Below are 13,599 nucleotides of genomic sequence, written 5' to 3'. Positions count from 1 at the left end.
AAAAACTATGGAAACAAACAAGGTTATAAGCATAATAGAAACTTACTCCTGTTCTCATATAGGAAGATAACTTAAATTTTAAATGGATAAAAACCTCATAGATTTACCACCTAAAAATTTAAATGAAAATGACATATACCATATTATTATTTAAGCATTTTAATATTTAATGTAGTGGCCTGTGCATTCTAAGTAGAGTCGTTATATTTATTTTATCCATTGGTATCAATTTTCTCTTTTGTTCTTTGGAATGAATCAATTTTTGATGCATTCATCAACAATTCACAATTCATTTTTTTATCTTCTAATTTGTGTGCCTTGTTTTTTTTCCTTCCTATCAATGAAGAATTCCTATTCTTATTCTTCATAAAGTATCTTTTTCCCCTGACAAACAATAGAAAACAAAATAGGAAATATTTTATTTTGTTAAGAACGTCTTAGTAATCACTTTGTCCATGGCTTCCTTGACATCCTTGTTCCTCAGACTGTAGATCATGGGATTCAACATGGGGATCACTGTGGTATAGAACACAGCCACCATCTTTCCTTGTTCCACTGACTCCTCAGTGGGTCGCCTGAGATACATGAAGATAAGAGTGCCATAAAATATGCCAACTGCTGTGAGGTGAGACCCACAGGTAGAAAATGCCTTGCGCCTGCCTTCTGCTGAGCGCATCCTAAGAATGGCAATGAGAATGAACAGGTAGGAGATAATGACAACAATCAAGGAATATGTGAAGTTAATGCCTGCAAGAAAGAGCATTGTATATTCCTTTACAAAAGTCCCTGCGCAGGCCATCTTGATGAGGGGGGGATCTGCACAGTAGAAGTGGTTGATCTCAGTTTTCCCACAGAAGTACAAGCCATAAGTCCATAAGGTTGCAGCCAGACTAGTCAGAAACCCGTATATGTAAGGGAAAGAAATAAGTCGAATGCAAACCACCCTGGACATTTTGCTACCATAGAGCAGAGGCTTTCCAATTGCCATGTATCTGTCAAAAGCCATGACAGAAAGAATGAAGATTTCCACATGAACAAGGGCAATGAAAAAGAAGCACTGTACCAAACAGCCAGCATAAGAAATTGTTTTCGTCTTTGATAGCAAGTTTTCCAGCATTTTTGGAGTAATGTTGGAAGAAAACCACACATCAATAAATGACAAATGGCTCAGGAAAAAGTACATTGGGCTGCTAAGCTGTGGACTGATCTTAATTAATATCATCATGCCAATGTTGCCCACCATGGTGACAATATAGACCATAAGAAAGATGACAAATAAGAGAACTTGCAGTTCCTTTCTGCTGGTTAATCCCAATAGGACAAATTCAGTCACATCTGTGAAATTGAGCATCTTCTCACTTCTGCTTATATTAATTACAAAAGCCTGTAAAACTAAAATGAAATAAATAAATTAGACACACCAATGTACAGAAACACTTTCGAAACAGACCATTCTTTAGAGACTAATATCTTAAAAATGATTAACAATGTTTTGCATGTCTTTATATATTTGCAAATTATCTTTTTGCAAATTTATTCTAAATGGTAGTAATTGTTCCCTATTAATATAAAATAATCATAATAGGAATAAAGCATTTCACAAGTGTCACATTGTATTTCATCTTCAAGGGAGCATAAATTGCATTTCTTTTATCCCAAACAAGCCTCATTCTTAGTATGTATCGAACAGTGAACTTGAACTTTAGGTTATCTTTCCTTTACTGTTCATGTCCTCTGGTCACAGGCATGTTTATCCAATACTGAGCTACAGTTTACATTCCTAAATAAACGATGGCATATTAGCTGTTGTTAAGTTATCTTAGATTCCTAAAGATCACTACCCACCTAGCAGAGTTATAGGAGAAGGAGGTGGACAGAAAGGAATACCATTAGATTTATTCTTTCTTTCTGAACTGACAAACTTGAATAATGCATAGATATATTCTCATATATAAATACACACATATATACATATATATGTGTGTATATATATAAAACCTCACAAAGTCAAAATATTAATTAAGGCAGTTCACTAAAACAATAGATATACCCATTCTACAGAACAAAGTATCAGTTTTAACTAATGAGAACTTGAGATTTTAAACAGGGTGATAGTGGAATAAAGACCTCATTATACTTTCAGATGAGTAAATACCATGTGTAAAACAAGTATTATTTCCACAACTCAATTGTAACTTGCAGCATTATGCTGTCTTGAATATCATTTTGTTGAGTGATATCTCTAAGTTCTCACTAGTCACTGGTTAATCTGAAAAGGAAAAACAGAAAGCAAGAAAGAGAAAATTTTACACCTAAGGGAAAATACACAGACTCTCATCAGTGTACCAATTGCTTTTCACTCACTTAGTTTAGGAAGAAATTTTACTCTATGATACTAGGAAAGGCTATGAACTAAAATCACTCAGAATAGCTCAATATGACTATAGATTGTTGAACTAATTAACAAAAATTTATGACTTAAACTAGTGATAATTAATCCAGTTTGATTAAAAATAACCAAAGGGCAACAATATTCATAAAGTCATCTAAAATCTAAATAAGCTAATTTACATGGTATGACACAGAGTATTTGTCTACAAAGCAGAGTTCTGTATTGATTCCCAGTAAAATATAAACTGGAAAGGTGATAACACTTGTAATCCCAGTACTCAAATGGTACATAAGACAAGGATATCTGGGTTTCATTGTCATCTATAGCTACATAGGAAGTTCAAATTCATCCTGGGCTATATGAAACCTTATTGTAAAACATAAAATTAAATTTAAATAAACGAATAACATAAATAAGTGTCTTAGAATATAGTTTTATTTTTCATAAAGTCTTTTAGAATATAATAAAAAATCTCATGTTTGAGGAACAATTATGAATATAGATTTATAAATCTGCAGATAATCTTTCCTCTGACTCAATACAGTGCTTCATGTGTGAGTTCCCGTTTCTTATTTAAATATAAATAATGGAATTCATGCTTGAAAAGTAAGATCTGATTGTGAGGTAATAATGATGACCTGACCTAAAAGAAACAAAAATAATAAAAATAATGTGGTGTTCTGCTTGACAACTGTTAAAAAGTAGAAAACACTTGACGTTTATTTAACTGAGTTACTCATCATTTAAAGACAAAAGTATATTTAAATATATAAAACTATCTCAAAGCAAATTACCAATATTGTGAGGATTTCTTTTCCAAATCAGGCACGGAGCAACAATGCGTATTCTACTTGAATGGACTGCATCTACTGACAGATCTTCATTGAGTCCAGGCTCTACATCATTATTTTCTAACTTGGGGATGTTTTATGCTAGGTCTGCTTTGATTTAATTTCTCTGCTCTTTAATGTTACTAAATTAATATTTTACTATATGTCACTCAGAACACCTTAATAATATATATTTTAAGGTATGTTTGTATAAGCATTTCTTATGATAAGTAAAATAAACATAATTACTAAATGTAACCCAACAATAAAAGGTAATTATAAAAATCGATGAGCGCTGGGAATCTATGCTTCCTTGTCTCTAGCCATTTTATACATAGTGTGTCTAAAGTATGCCTATAATGAGTAAAGACAAATGAGGTTAAGATGTAAACATATTGGATCTACCCATTTGTTACCAACCTGAGTGTGACTAGAAATATTTCAGTAGAACTTCATAGATAAAAACTGAGCACTGTGTAGGCAGGTGTTAAGCAAAATGGAAAATAACTTAAACCTGTAAGATTTATAGAATCCTCCCTTATATGTTTTCCTTGGGTAAATGGATTACCTTAAATATCCCCCTAGGACTGACCCAGGGGAAGGAGATCTCTTGAGGAAAAGTAAACTCATTACTTTCTGTAGAAGTCTTATATGTATTTATTTTCCCCAAAGTTCCAATTATTTTGAATGTTTTGCTAAATTGTTTTATTATTATAAACCAATATGTGGCTAAAGAATTTACAAATAATAAAATATTATTCATTTCATAGTTCTACAGGCTGTGAGCACCAAAATAAGAAGTTGCATCTGAAGACTCTTGAGCTCTAGAGACCCTACCCATAGACGCTAACACCACATTAGGCATAAATACAAAAGTAACAAAAAACAAAGCCAAACTCACCTTTATAAGGCAGCTACTCTCTAGATCATTGACAAACAAACCTGTAAGTGGATTTTTCTGTTCACAAGATTCATGGCTCATTCAGATCCAAACGATCCTACCTGATCTCACCCTTACCACATAAAAACTTGGTTTGTATGTAAAAATGTATGTACCACATGAATCATTGGGAGGACCTTTAACCTTCATAGGTGGTTCTTAAAATCAAACAAACTATACTGAAATGTTAAGTTCATGTTAAATCCGTTCGTGGCATAACTAAACTATATACCTTCTCTATCCAGACTATGGCAATCATGTATTCATTGAGATATGAAAGATAGAATTTTATCCTTGATTAAATCTACGGCATATAAAGGGTGGAATGCTGGTTTACCCTATCAGAGAGCTTCTTGCACAAGCATAAGGACCGGAGTACCAATCTCCATTTTAAAAGCCAAGGATGACCCATTCCACAACTATAACCCTATTCCTTTTGGGAGCAGGTTGTCAAAGAAACGTCCTATCAATTAGTTTTGGATAGCTGTTAGTTTCAGTGAGAGACCTTGTTTATAATGAATAAAGTTGAGATAGGGAATGGCTCCGCAGGTAAAGGGACTTCCTTCTTTTTCAGAAGACATGAGTTTGTTTCTAATCACCCATGTTGCTTGGCTACAACCACCTGTAACTCATGCTTTACGAAATTCATTGCTTTCTTTAGACTCCATAGGGACACCATCCCCCTGACACACACACACACACACGTACACCCACACTCACCTACCCACCCACCACTCCCACACATACATACATTTTCAGACACACAAAGTAACATATACAGTTTTCTACACATAGGAAAGAACATTCTAAACAGATCTCAATAATATAGAAACAAAGAAAAACTAACAAGATACATCTTCATGAAATTAAGAAGTTTCTGTAGAAAAAAAGATACCATATTCAAGAAAAGAGGTAGCCTACAGAGTTGGAAAACTTTACCAGTTAAGTCTTCTGACAGAGAGTTTATGTCTGTAATAAAAGAAACTTAAATAAATAAAATGAAACATTTAAATAAGAGTTCTCAAAATAAGAAATGCAGGGGGCTGGGGATTTAGCTCAGTGGTAGAGCGCTTACCTAGGAAGCGCAAGGCCCTGGGTTTGGTCCCCAGCTCCAAAAAGAAAAAAAAAAATAAGAAATGCAAACAGGTATTAATTTTGTTTGAATGTTCAACATCCTTAGCAGTCAGAGAAATGAAAATTAAAATTAAAATCAATTTGTAATTACATTTACTCCAGTAAGAAAGACTAAAATACCAAATAAAAATGACTACAAATGGAGGCAGAAATGTAGGCAAAAACAAAAACAAAAAGCAAAAACAAAAACAAAAACAAAACAAAAAAAGAAAACCCAGTAAACTGGAATACAAACTGGTAAAGCCATTCTAGAAGTTCCTCAAAAAGTTAGACAAACAAAGGTCAGAATAAGAAACAGACAGGAGATAGAGGACAATAGAAGAGGGGAAAAGAGCATGGAAGGTGGGGACAGAGTATTTACCCTGAGGGGAAAAGAATTGCTTCCTTCAGACTGAGAGAAACAGACACGGCACATTGAGAATTAACAATTTCTAGTGCTAAAGGGGGAAGTTCTAAGTTAGGATGAGGTATTTAATTTTGATTGGACATATTACTCAGGTAGGCAAAAGTGGCCTTTTGATTCCTGAATTTCAAGACTTTCATAGCTGTATATTGATAGTCAGCTTCAGGAGAAGGAAGTGGCCAAATAAGGAAATATATCATGAAGACTAGCCTTCGGAATGTAATCTAATGTATTTTATTGAGGAAGAAGGAATAGGAGAAGGTAAAGGCCTGACAGCCATGTTTGCTGTGCTCGAGCCTGTTAGAGTACCTTTAGTAGGTTCAAAACACATGTTGATAAACATAATCAGCTATAAACAGATTGAAAAACACAAACCACATGCCCATCTCGTTATAGGAAGGCTTTTGAAAAGAATACAATATATATTTATTATGAAAGTCCCAAAGAGACTAAGGATACAAGGAAAAAACCCAACATAAAATCAATTCTTTTTCATCTTTATTAACTTGAGTATTTCTTATTTACATTCCTTTGTTATTCCCCTTCCCGGTTTCCAGGCCAACATCCCCCTAAGCCCTCCCCTTCCCCTTCTCTATGGGTGTTCCCCTCCCCATCTTTCCCCCATTACCACCCTCCCCCCAACAATCACTTTCATTGGGGGTTCAGTCTTGGCAGGACCGAGGAAGTAAGCCCACAGCCTACATCGGTCTGAAGAAACCCAAAACATTTCTACTACAGTCAGGAAGAAGACAAAGATGTGTACTATCCTCATGCCTATTCAATGTGATACTTGAAATCTTAAGACTACTGAAGGAAAGCAAGAAGATGTGAATAGAAAAGGAAAATGGCAGTGTATCTTTATTTGAAGATGAGAGAGCCTTATAGATAAATACTCCTAAAATTCCCCCAGCATGTTTCTACTGCTGATAAATACATCCAGCCAGGTGGCAGGATACCAAATTAACACAAAAATTTATAGGTCAAAGACAGGCCAAAAGAGAAAGAACTTAGGAAAATAATACTTTCCACAATAGCCTCAAAACTAGGTACATTAGATATATAGATGTGGATAGATGGTAGATTGATAGTTATGGATAAATCGATAGATAAAATATATAGATGATAGATGAAACATATATTATATGATTGATAGATAGATAGTTAATAGCTAGATAGAAAATAGATCAATAGACAGACAGATGATAGATAACTACATAGATAAATGATAGACAAAGGATAGATAGATGAGAGAGAGAGAGAGAGAGAGAATAGACATATAGATAGACAGAAAAACAGATGGTATATATTGATTTAGATATAGACATAGACAGACAGACAGACAGACAGACAGATAGGGATAACTCTTAAGTGTCTTAGATAGGATTATTTTTGTTTTGATGGAGCACCATGATCAAAAGAAACTTGAGGAGAAGATTTTGTTCATTTGTTTGTTTGTTTATTTGGCTTACATACTAAATCACAGTTCATTTGATGGAATGCAAGGCAGGAGCTCAAACTGAGCAGGAACCAGAAGTCAGTTGCATTGTAGAGTCCATGGAGGACTCTAATGGCTCATTCCTCAGAGCTTGCTCAACTTGCTTTTTTGTCTTTTAATTTTATAGATCAATCCATCTTACATAATATATCCTGACTATAGTTCCTCTTCTGCTACTCTACCCAGTATCTCCCCATATACCATACCATCAAAATCTACATACTTCTGTCTTCCAAGAGAAAAAAAGTTGCTTCTAAGGGATAATAATAAAGTAAAAGAAAACTAACAAATCAGTAAAGAATAAAACAAAGAAATATAAGTAAAAGACATGAAAGTGGTCGGGGAAAGCACAAGAAACAAAGTTAGATGTAAAGATACAGTCACACTTCCTTTTTTAGCTCTAGGATCCCATTAGGTACAGACCCATAAAAACTCTATGAATGCTGCCTCAGTCTGTGTGAGTTCATATGTGTATGGATGGACATCAATCATTTGACCTAGAACCACATTCTCAATCTGTGGGTCATCATCTCTTTGGGTCAAATGAACCTTTCACAGGGGTTGTTTAAGACATGAGAAAACAAAAATATTTGCATTACAATTCACAACAGTAGCAAGATTTCCATTATAATGTAGCAAAAAAAATTAATTGTTGGCATGTCACTACAATGAGGAACTATATCTAAGAGTCACATAGTACTAGGAAGGTTTAGAACCACTGACTTAGAGGATTTTGTTTTCTTGGAGTCCTCCATCTTCTCTGAAACTTGCATACTTTCTTCCTCCTCTGCCATTTGATTCCAGAGTTCTTAAGGGAGGGATTAGAGCTAAGTGTTCCAAGGTCTTTAACTCTTTGTATAATATCAGGTTGCAGATTTCTGTATTTCTTCCTATCTACTGCAGAAGATGGCTTCTCTGATGAGTGATTGCTGAGCCAGGCACTGATCTATAAGTAGAGTAGAATGTTGTTGTTTTAGAAAGGAGGAAACACAGTGGTTTATTTGCAAATGGGAAATCCCAAAGAATTTAAAGCATGAGACACTTAAGTGTTAATAAGTGTTAATAAAAAAAAAGGCATGTGTGCTAAAAATTGTAAAATACTCATGGCAAAGTGAAAAATCTAAGAAAATGCATATATGCTGTAATTTCTGATTAGACAAATCAGCAGAGGCAACTGTCAATTTTATTCAAATTGTTACACAAAGACTTAATGCCCTTTGTGTAAAAACTTCAGCAAGATCATTTATAGAGACCATATTATTCTCAAATTTATAGGAAAATAGAGCAGAATAGCAGAAACATAAAATAGAGGAATAAATTAGAAAGATTAATCTAGTATTAAGATCTATGGATCTACAATAATCAAGGTGGTATTATATTGACAGAAGGATAAATGCACAAATCAGTAGAAGAGAAAGATGATGGAAATGAAAATCAAATTTGCACGACCCCACCCCACACACATGCATACCTTTTGTTTAAATAGAAAGTTAAAAAAATCAGTTGAAGTAAGATAAATTTTCCACATAAAACATATGTATGACAAATGTATGCCTCAAAAATTCAAATTAAATCTAGGAGAAAATCTTGAATACAAAGTTAAAAGAGGGGGTTAAAATTTGGCTGAACTAGGAGTTATGGAAATTGAATTTGTCTCCTAGTGTGCATGTAGCCAACTTAAAACGTATAGCAAAACAAAGACAAATATTTATGCAAATGTAATGTACTTAAAGTTAGCTGTGAGACAAAGCAAAGAATTCTCCTCTAAGATGAGACCAGAGTTCCAGGTTGTCCCATCATTTCTGATGTATGCTACAGAGACAGATCTTATTTAAGTATTAAACTGAGAAAAATGGGAAATTAAGGATCTTCTAATTTCAAAAGAGCAAACAGTCTCTCAAGTTTTTTGGGTGGGAAGAAATAAGGTCTCCCCTAGCCCTACACTTAGTTTGAAAGAATTCCTAGTCTCTGGTTCTATTCTTTTGATAGGTGAGGAGAAGTCTTTTTTATTTTTCCCCCTCTGGAGTTCAACTTTAAGCTCTGGCTTCTGCATGCCTGTTATGCAAAGTGCTGAATGAAACTGAAGTGGGGAGATGGAGGAAATGATTCTCTTCAGATTCTCTTGCCTCCCCTGTTGGAGTTTCAGCAGTTTTATAGAGAATATACACTGACATCAGGAATTCAAGGTCAGACCCTTGTCAATATAGAATACCACTTTGTCCAACAAGGTTTTAGATTACAAACAATTTCAGTAGCATATATTTCTTTTCCCACTAAGGCTCCAGTAAAGCATCATGGTTGCAAGTATTTAGAGAATTGAATCTCTCATGTGGTAGAGAGGGATACCTTTCATGGTAAAAGTCCCAGAGAATAACAAGATTTCATAAGTCATTTCCAAGCTGTATCCTAGGAGTACAATTCTGGAGACAAAACCTTTTCTGCATGGTGCAATTTAATATCTAAAGTACGTTTTGTGGCTTATACTAGCTCTTATTTGAGTTCTTTATATATTTTGGATATTAGCCTTTTGCTGGATATGGAGTTGGTGAAAATCTTTCACCATTGTATAGGCTCCTATTTGTCCCATTGATGATGTTGTTTGCCTTACAGAAGTTTTTCAGATTCATGAGGTCCCATTTATTAATTGGTGATCTTAATGCCTGCACTACTGGTATTGTGTTCAGGAATTTGTCTCCTATGCCAATATGTTCAAGGCACTTCCTCACTTTCTGTTTTATCAAGTTCAGTGTAACTGAATTCACTGAATTGAAGTCTTTGATTCACTTCGACTTGAGTTCTACACAGGGTGATCAATATGGATCTTTCGCATTCTTCTACATGTAGACATACAGTTAGAACAGCACAGTTTCTTGGAAATCTTTTTGTTTTACAGTTTTCAATGTGTATGTATGACTTACTTATATTAAAAATCAGGTGTTTATAAGTATATGAATATATATCCGTGTCTTTGATTCCACTGATCAGCTTTTCTGTTTTTATGCCAGTATCGTGTGGCTTTTATTACTATAACTTTATAGGACATCTTGATTTCAGAAATGCTGATACTTCCAGGAGTTATTTTATTGTATTGGATTGTTTAAGTTAGTCTGTTTTTGTCATGGTTGTTGCTTGTTTGTTTCGCCATGTGTAGTTGAGCACTGTCATTTCAAGAAGAGTAAGAATTTTGTTGGAATTTTGACAGGAATTGAATTGAATCTGCTTTTGATAAGATGAACAATTTTACTATTTTAATCCTACTGATCCATGAGTATGTCAAATATTAGTATCTTCTGATATCTTCTTTCATTCCTTTATTCAAGACTTGAAGTTATTGTCATACATACCTTTTACTTACTTGGTTAGTTGCCCCAAAATAATTTACACTCTTCGCAGCTATTTTAATGGATGTTGTTTTCATAATTTCTTTTTCAACACATGTGTCATTTGTATCTGGGGAAGCTACTACCATTGGTAGAATTTTGGGATATGCATATGTATATACACATGCATATGCATATGTATATGTGTATGTATATATATATATATATTCATATCATCTACAAATAATATTTTGACTTCTTCCCAATTTGTATTCAATTTTCTTCTTACTCTACCTAGAACTTCAAATACTAGATAGAATAGATATTTAAACAGTGTACAGCCTTGTCTTGTTCCTGATTTTAGTGGAATTGCTTTGAGTTTCTCTCCATTTAATTTGATATTGGCTATAGGCTGTAAATTTCCTTTATTATGTTTAGGTATGTCCCTTTTTCTCTAGTCTCTCCAAAGCTAATATCAAGAAGGGGTGTTGAATTTTGTCAAAAGCTTTTTTAGCATCTAATGAGATGATTTTGTCGTTCCTGGAGGTGGTCCTGGGAATTGCAATAAGTGGAGGGAGGGGAAACTGCAGGAAGAATGTAATGTATAAAAGAATAATATTATAAATAAATAAATAGTATGTAAAAAATTTAATAAAAATGAGAAAAATATTTTCCAAAAAATTAAATAATTAATTTTTAAGAGAGAATCCCTTCTGGCCTGCACTTTCCACCAGGGCAGATAATCAGTGTGTCTGCCCTTATGAAGACCCCACCATCTGAAAGCTTCCCAGGAGATCTGCTGCACCAAAAACATGTAACAGATCCTCCCAAATAATCATAGCAGCTGGGATCTATGAGGATACCAGGAGGATTCTGAACACATCCCACTCCACACAAACTTCATTCCTACCTACACCTGCAGCCATGACAGATAATCAGTATGTCTGCCCCTCTGATTACCCCACAGTCAGAAGGCTTCCCAGGAGATCTGCCGCAGCTAGGGCAACAGATTATTGGTGTTTGTGCAGATCTGAAGACCCCACAGTCTAAAGGCCTCCAAGCATTTCTGATAAAACCAGGGCAACAGTTTTCCCAGTAGACTTGTAGTAACTAACAGACAAAAGAGACACACAGGTCAGTTAACAGCAGAAATAACAAGAAGACTAGAAGCAAGCACAAAACCATAATCAACAGAAGCAAATATACTTTGGCACCATCAAACCCCAGTTCTCCCACCAGAGGAAGCCCTGGATACTTCAACACACCTGAAAACCATGATGCTGATCTAAAATCCTATCTCAGAAAGATAATAAAGTCCTTTAAGGAGGATATAAATAATTGCTGGAGGAAATACAGGAAAGCACAGGTAAACCGAAATCTTTAAGGAGGAAACAAATAAAGCCCTTAAAGAAATACAGGAAAACACAATCAAACAGGTAAAAGAACTGAACAAAGGGCCCCAAGACCTAAAAATGGAAGTAGAAACAACAAAGAAACCACAAATGAGTGCAACCCTGGAAATAGAAAATCTAGGAAAGAAGTCAGGAGCTATAGATGTGAGTTTTACCAACAGAATACAAGAGATAAAAAGAGAGAATCTCAGGCACAGAAGACACCTGAGAGGATATTGACACAAGGACCAAAGAAAATTCAAAACATAAAAAAATTGTAACCATAATATCTAGGAAATCTGGGACACAGTGAAAAGTCCAAACCTAAGAATAATAAGAATAGAAACTAGTGAAGATTCCCAGCTCTAAGGGCTATAAAACCTTTTTGACAAAATCATAGAAGAAAACATCCCCAACTTAAAGAAAGAGATGGCTATAAATGTACAAAAAGCCTAAAGAACATCAAATAGATTGAACCAGAAAAAAAACTCTCTACTCACATAATAATCAAAACACCAAATGCACAGAACAAAGAAAGAATATTAAAAGGCCAAGTAGCATACATAAGCAGACCTATCAGAATTATACCAGACTTCTCAACAGAGAACCCAAAAGCCAGAGGAACCTGGACAGAGGTCCTGCAGATCCAAGAGAACACAAACACCTGCCCAGGCTACTATTTCTAGCAAAATTCTCAATCATCATAGATGAAGAAACCGAAATATTTAATGACAGAACCTAATTTAAACAATAATTATCTACCAATTCATCCCTATAGAAGGAAAACTCCAGTACAAGGAGGATACCTAAATTAAAGAAAAAAAAAAAACCAAGATATTAATCATCTCACAACAAAGCCAAAAGGACACATAATGCAACCTACAACAACAACCATAACAGAAAGCAATAATCATCTGTCTTTAATATCACACAACAGACTAAATTCTCCAATAAAAAGACATAAGCCAATAGACTGGATATGCAAGCAGGATCCAGCATTTTGCTGCATACAAGAAAGAGTCCTAAATGACAAAGGCTTGGAGTAAAAGGCTGGAAAATATTCTTGCAAGCCAATGGCCCCAAGAAACAAGGAGGAGTAGCCATCTAAATATTCAATAAAATAGACATTCAACCAAAAGTTACCAAATGAGATGGGGAAGAATACTTCATATTCATCAAAGAAAAAAACACACCAGGAGAAAGTCTTAATTCTGAACATCTATATTCCAAATCTAAGGGCACCCACATTCATAAAAGAAACTTTACAACACCTCAAAACACACATTAAGAAACTTTACGACAACTCAAAACACACATTGAACCCCACACAATAATGATGAAAGACTTCAACACCCTACTCTTACCAATAGATAGGTTATTGAAACAGAAACTAAATAGAGACAGTATTTAACAGAACCAAATGAAATATATATATTAGAATAAGCCCATGTATCCTATCAGATCACTATGGAGTAAGGCTAGACATCAATAACAACAAAAATAACAGAAAACTCACATCCCCATGGAAACTAAATAACTCAATGATAACTTTGTCAAGTAAGAAATAAAGAAAAAAAAACTAAAGACTTCCTGGAATTCCATGAAAATGCTGACATAGCATACCCAAACTTATGGAACACAATGAGAGCTGTGCTAAGAAGAAAATTCATAGCACTAGGTGTTCCCTAAAAGAA

At 34.5% G+C, this 13,599-nt stretch overlaps 1 protein-coding gene across 1 annotated transcript; it reads right to left on the bottom strand.

The window, feature by feature from the left end:
- Positions 1-418: 418 nt before the first annotated feature.
- On the bottom strand, positions 419-1,363 carry LOC103691839 (olfactory receptor 5M3-like). The gene has a single exon (XM_087655328.1). The coding sequence runs from the start codon at positions 1,349-1,351 to the stop codon at positions 419-421; it is 933 nt and encodes a 310-aa protein (XP_087511454.1). The 5' UTR covers positions 1,352-1,363.
- Positions 1,364-13,599: the final 12,236 nt, after the last annotated feature.

The sequence above is a fragment of the Rattus norvegicus genome, chromosome 3, assembly GCF_021556685.1.
Source record: "Rattus norvegicus strain SHRSP/BbbUtx chromosome 3, alternate assembly SHRSP_T2T, whole genome shotgun sequence".
Classification (NCBI taxonomy): Eukaryota; Metazoa; Chordata; class Mammalia; order Rodentia; family Muridae; genus Rattus; species Rattus norvegicus.
Note: the sequence above shows the minus strand (reverse complement) of the source record. Positions and strands in the feature narration are given on the sequence as shown.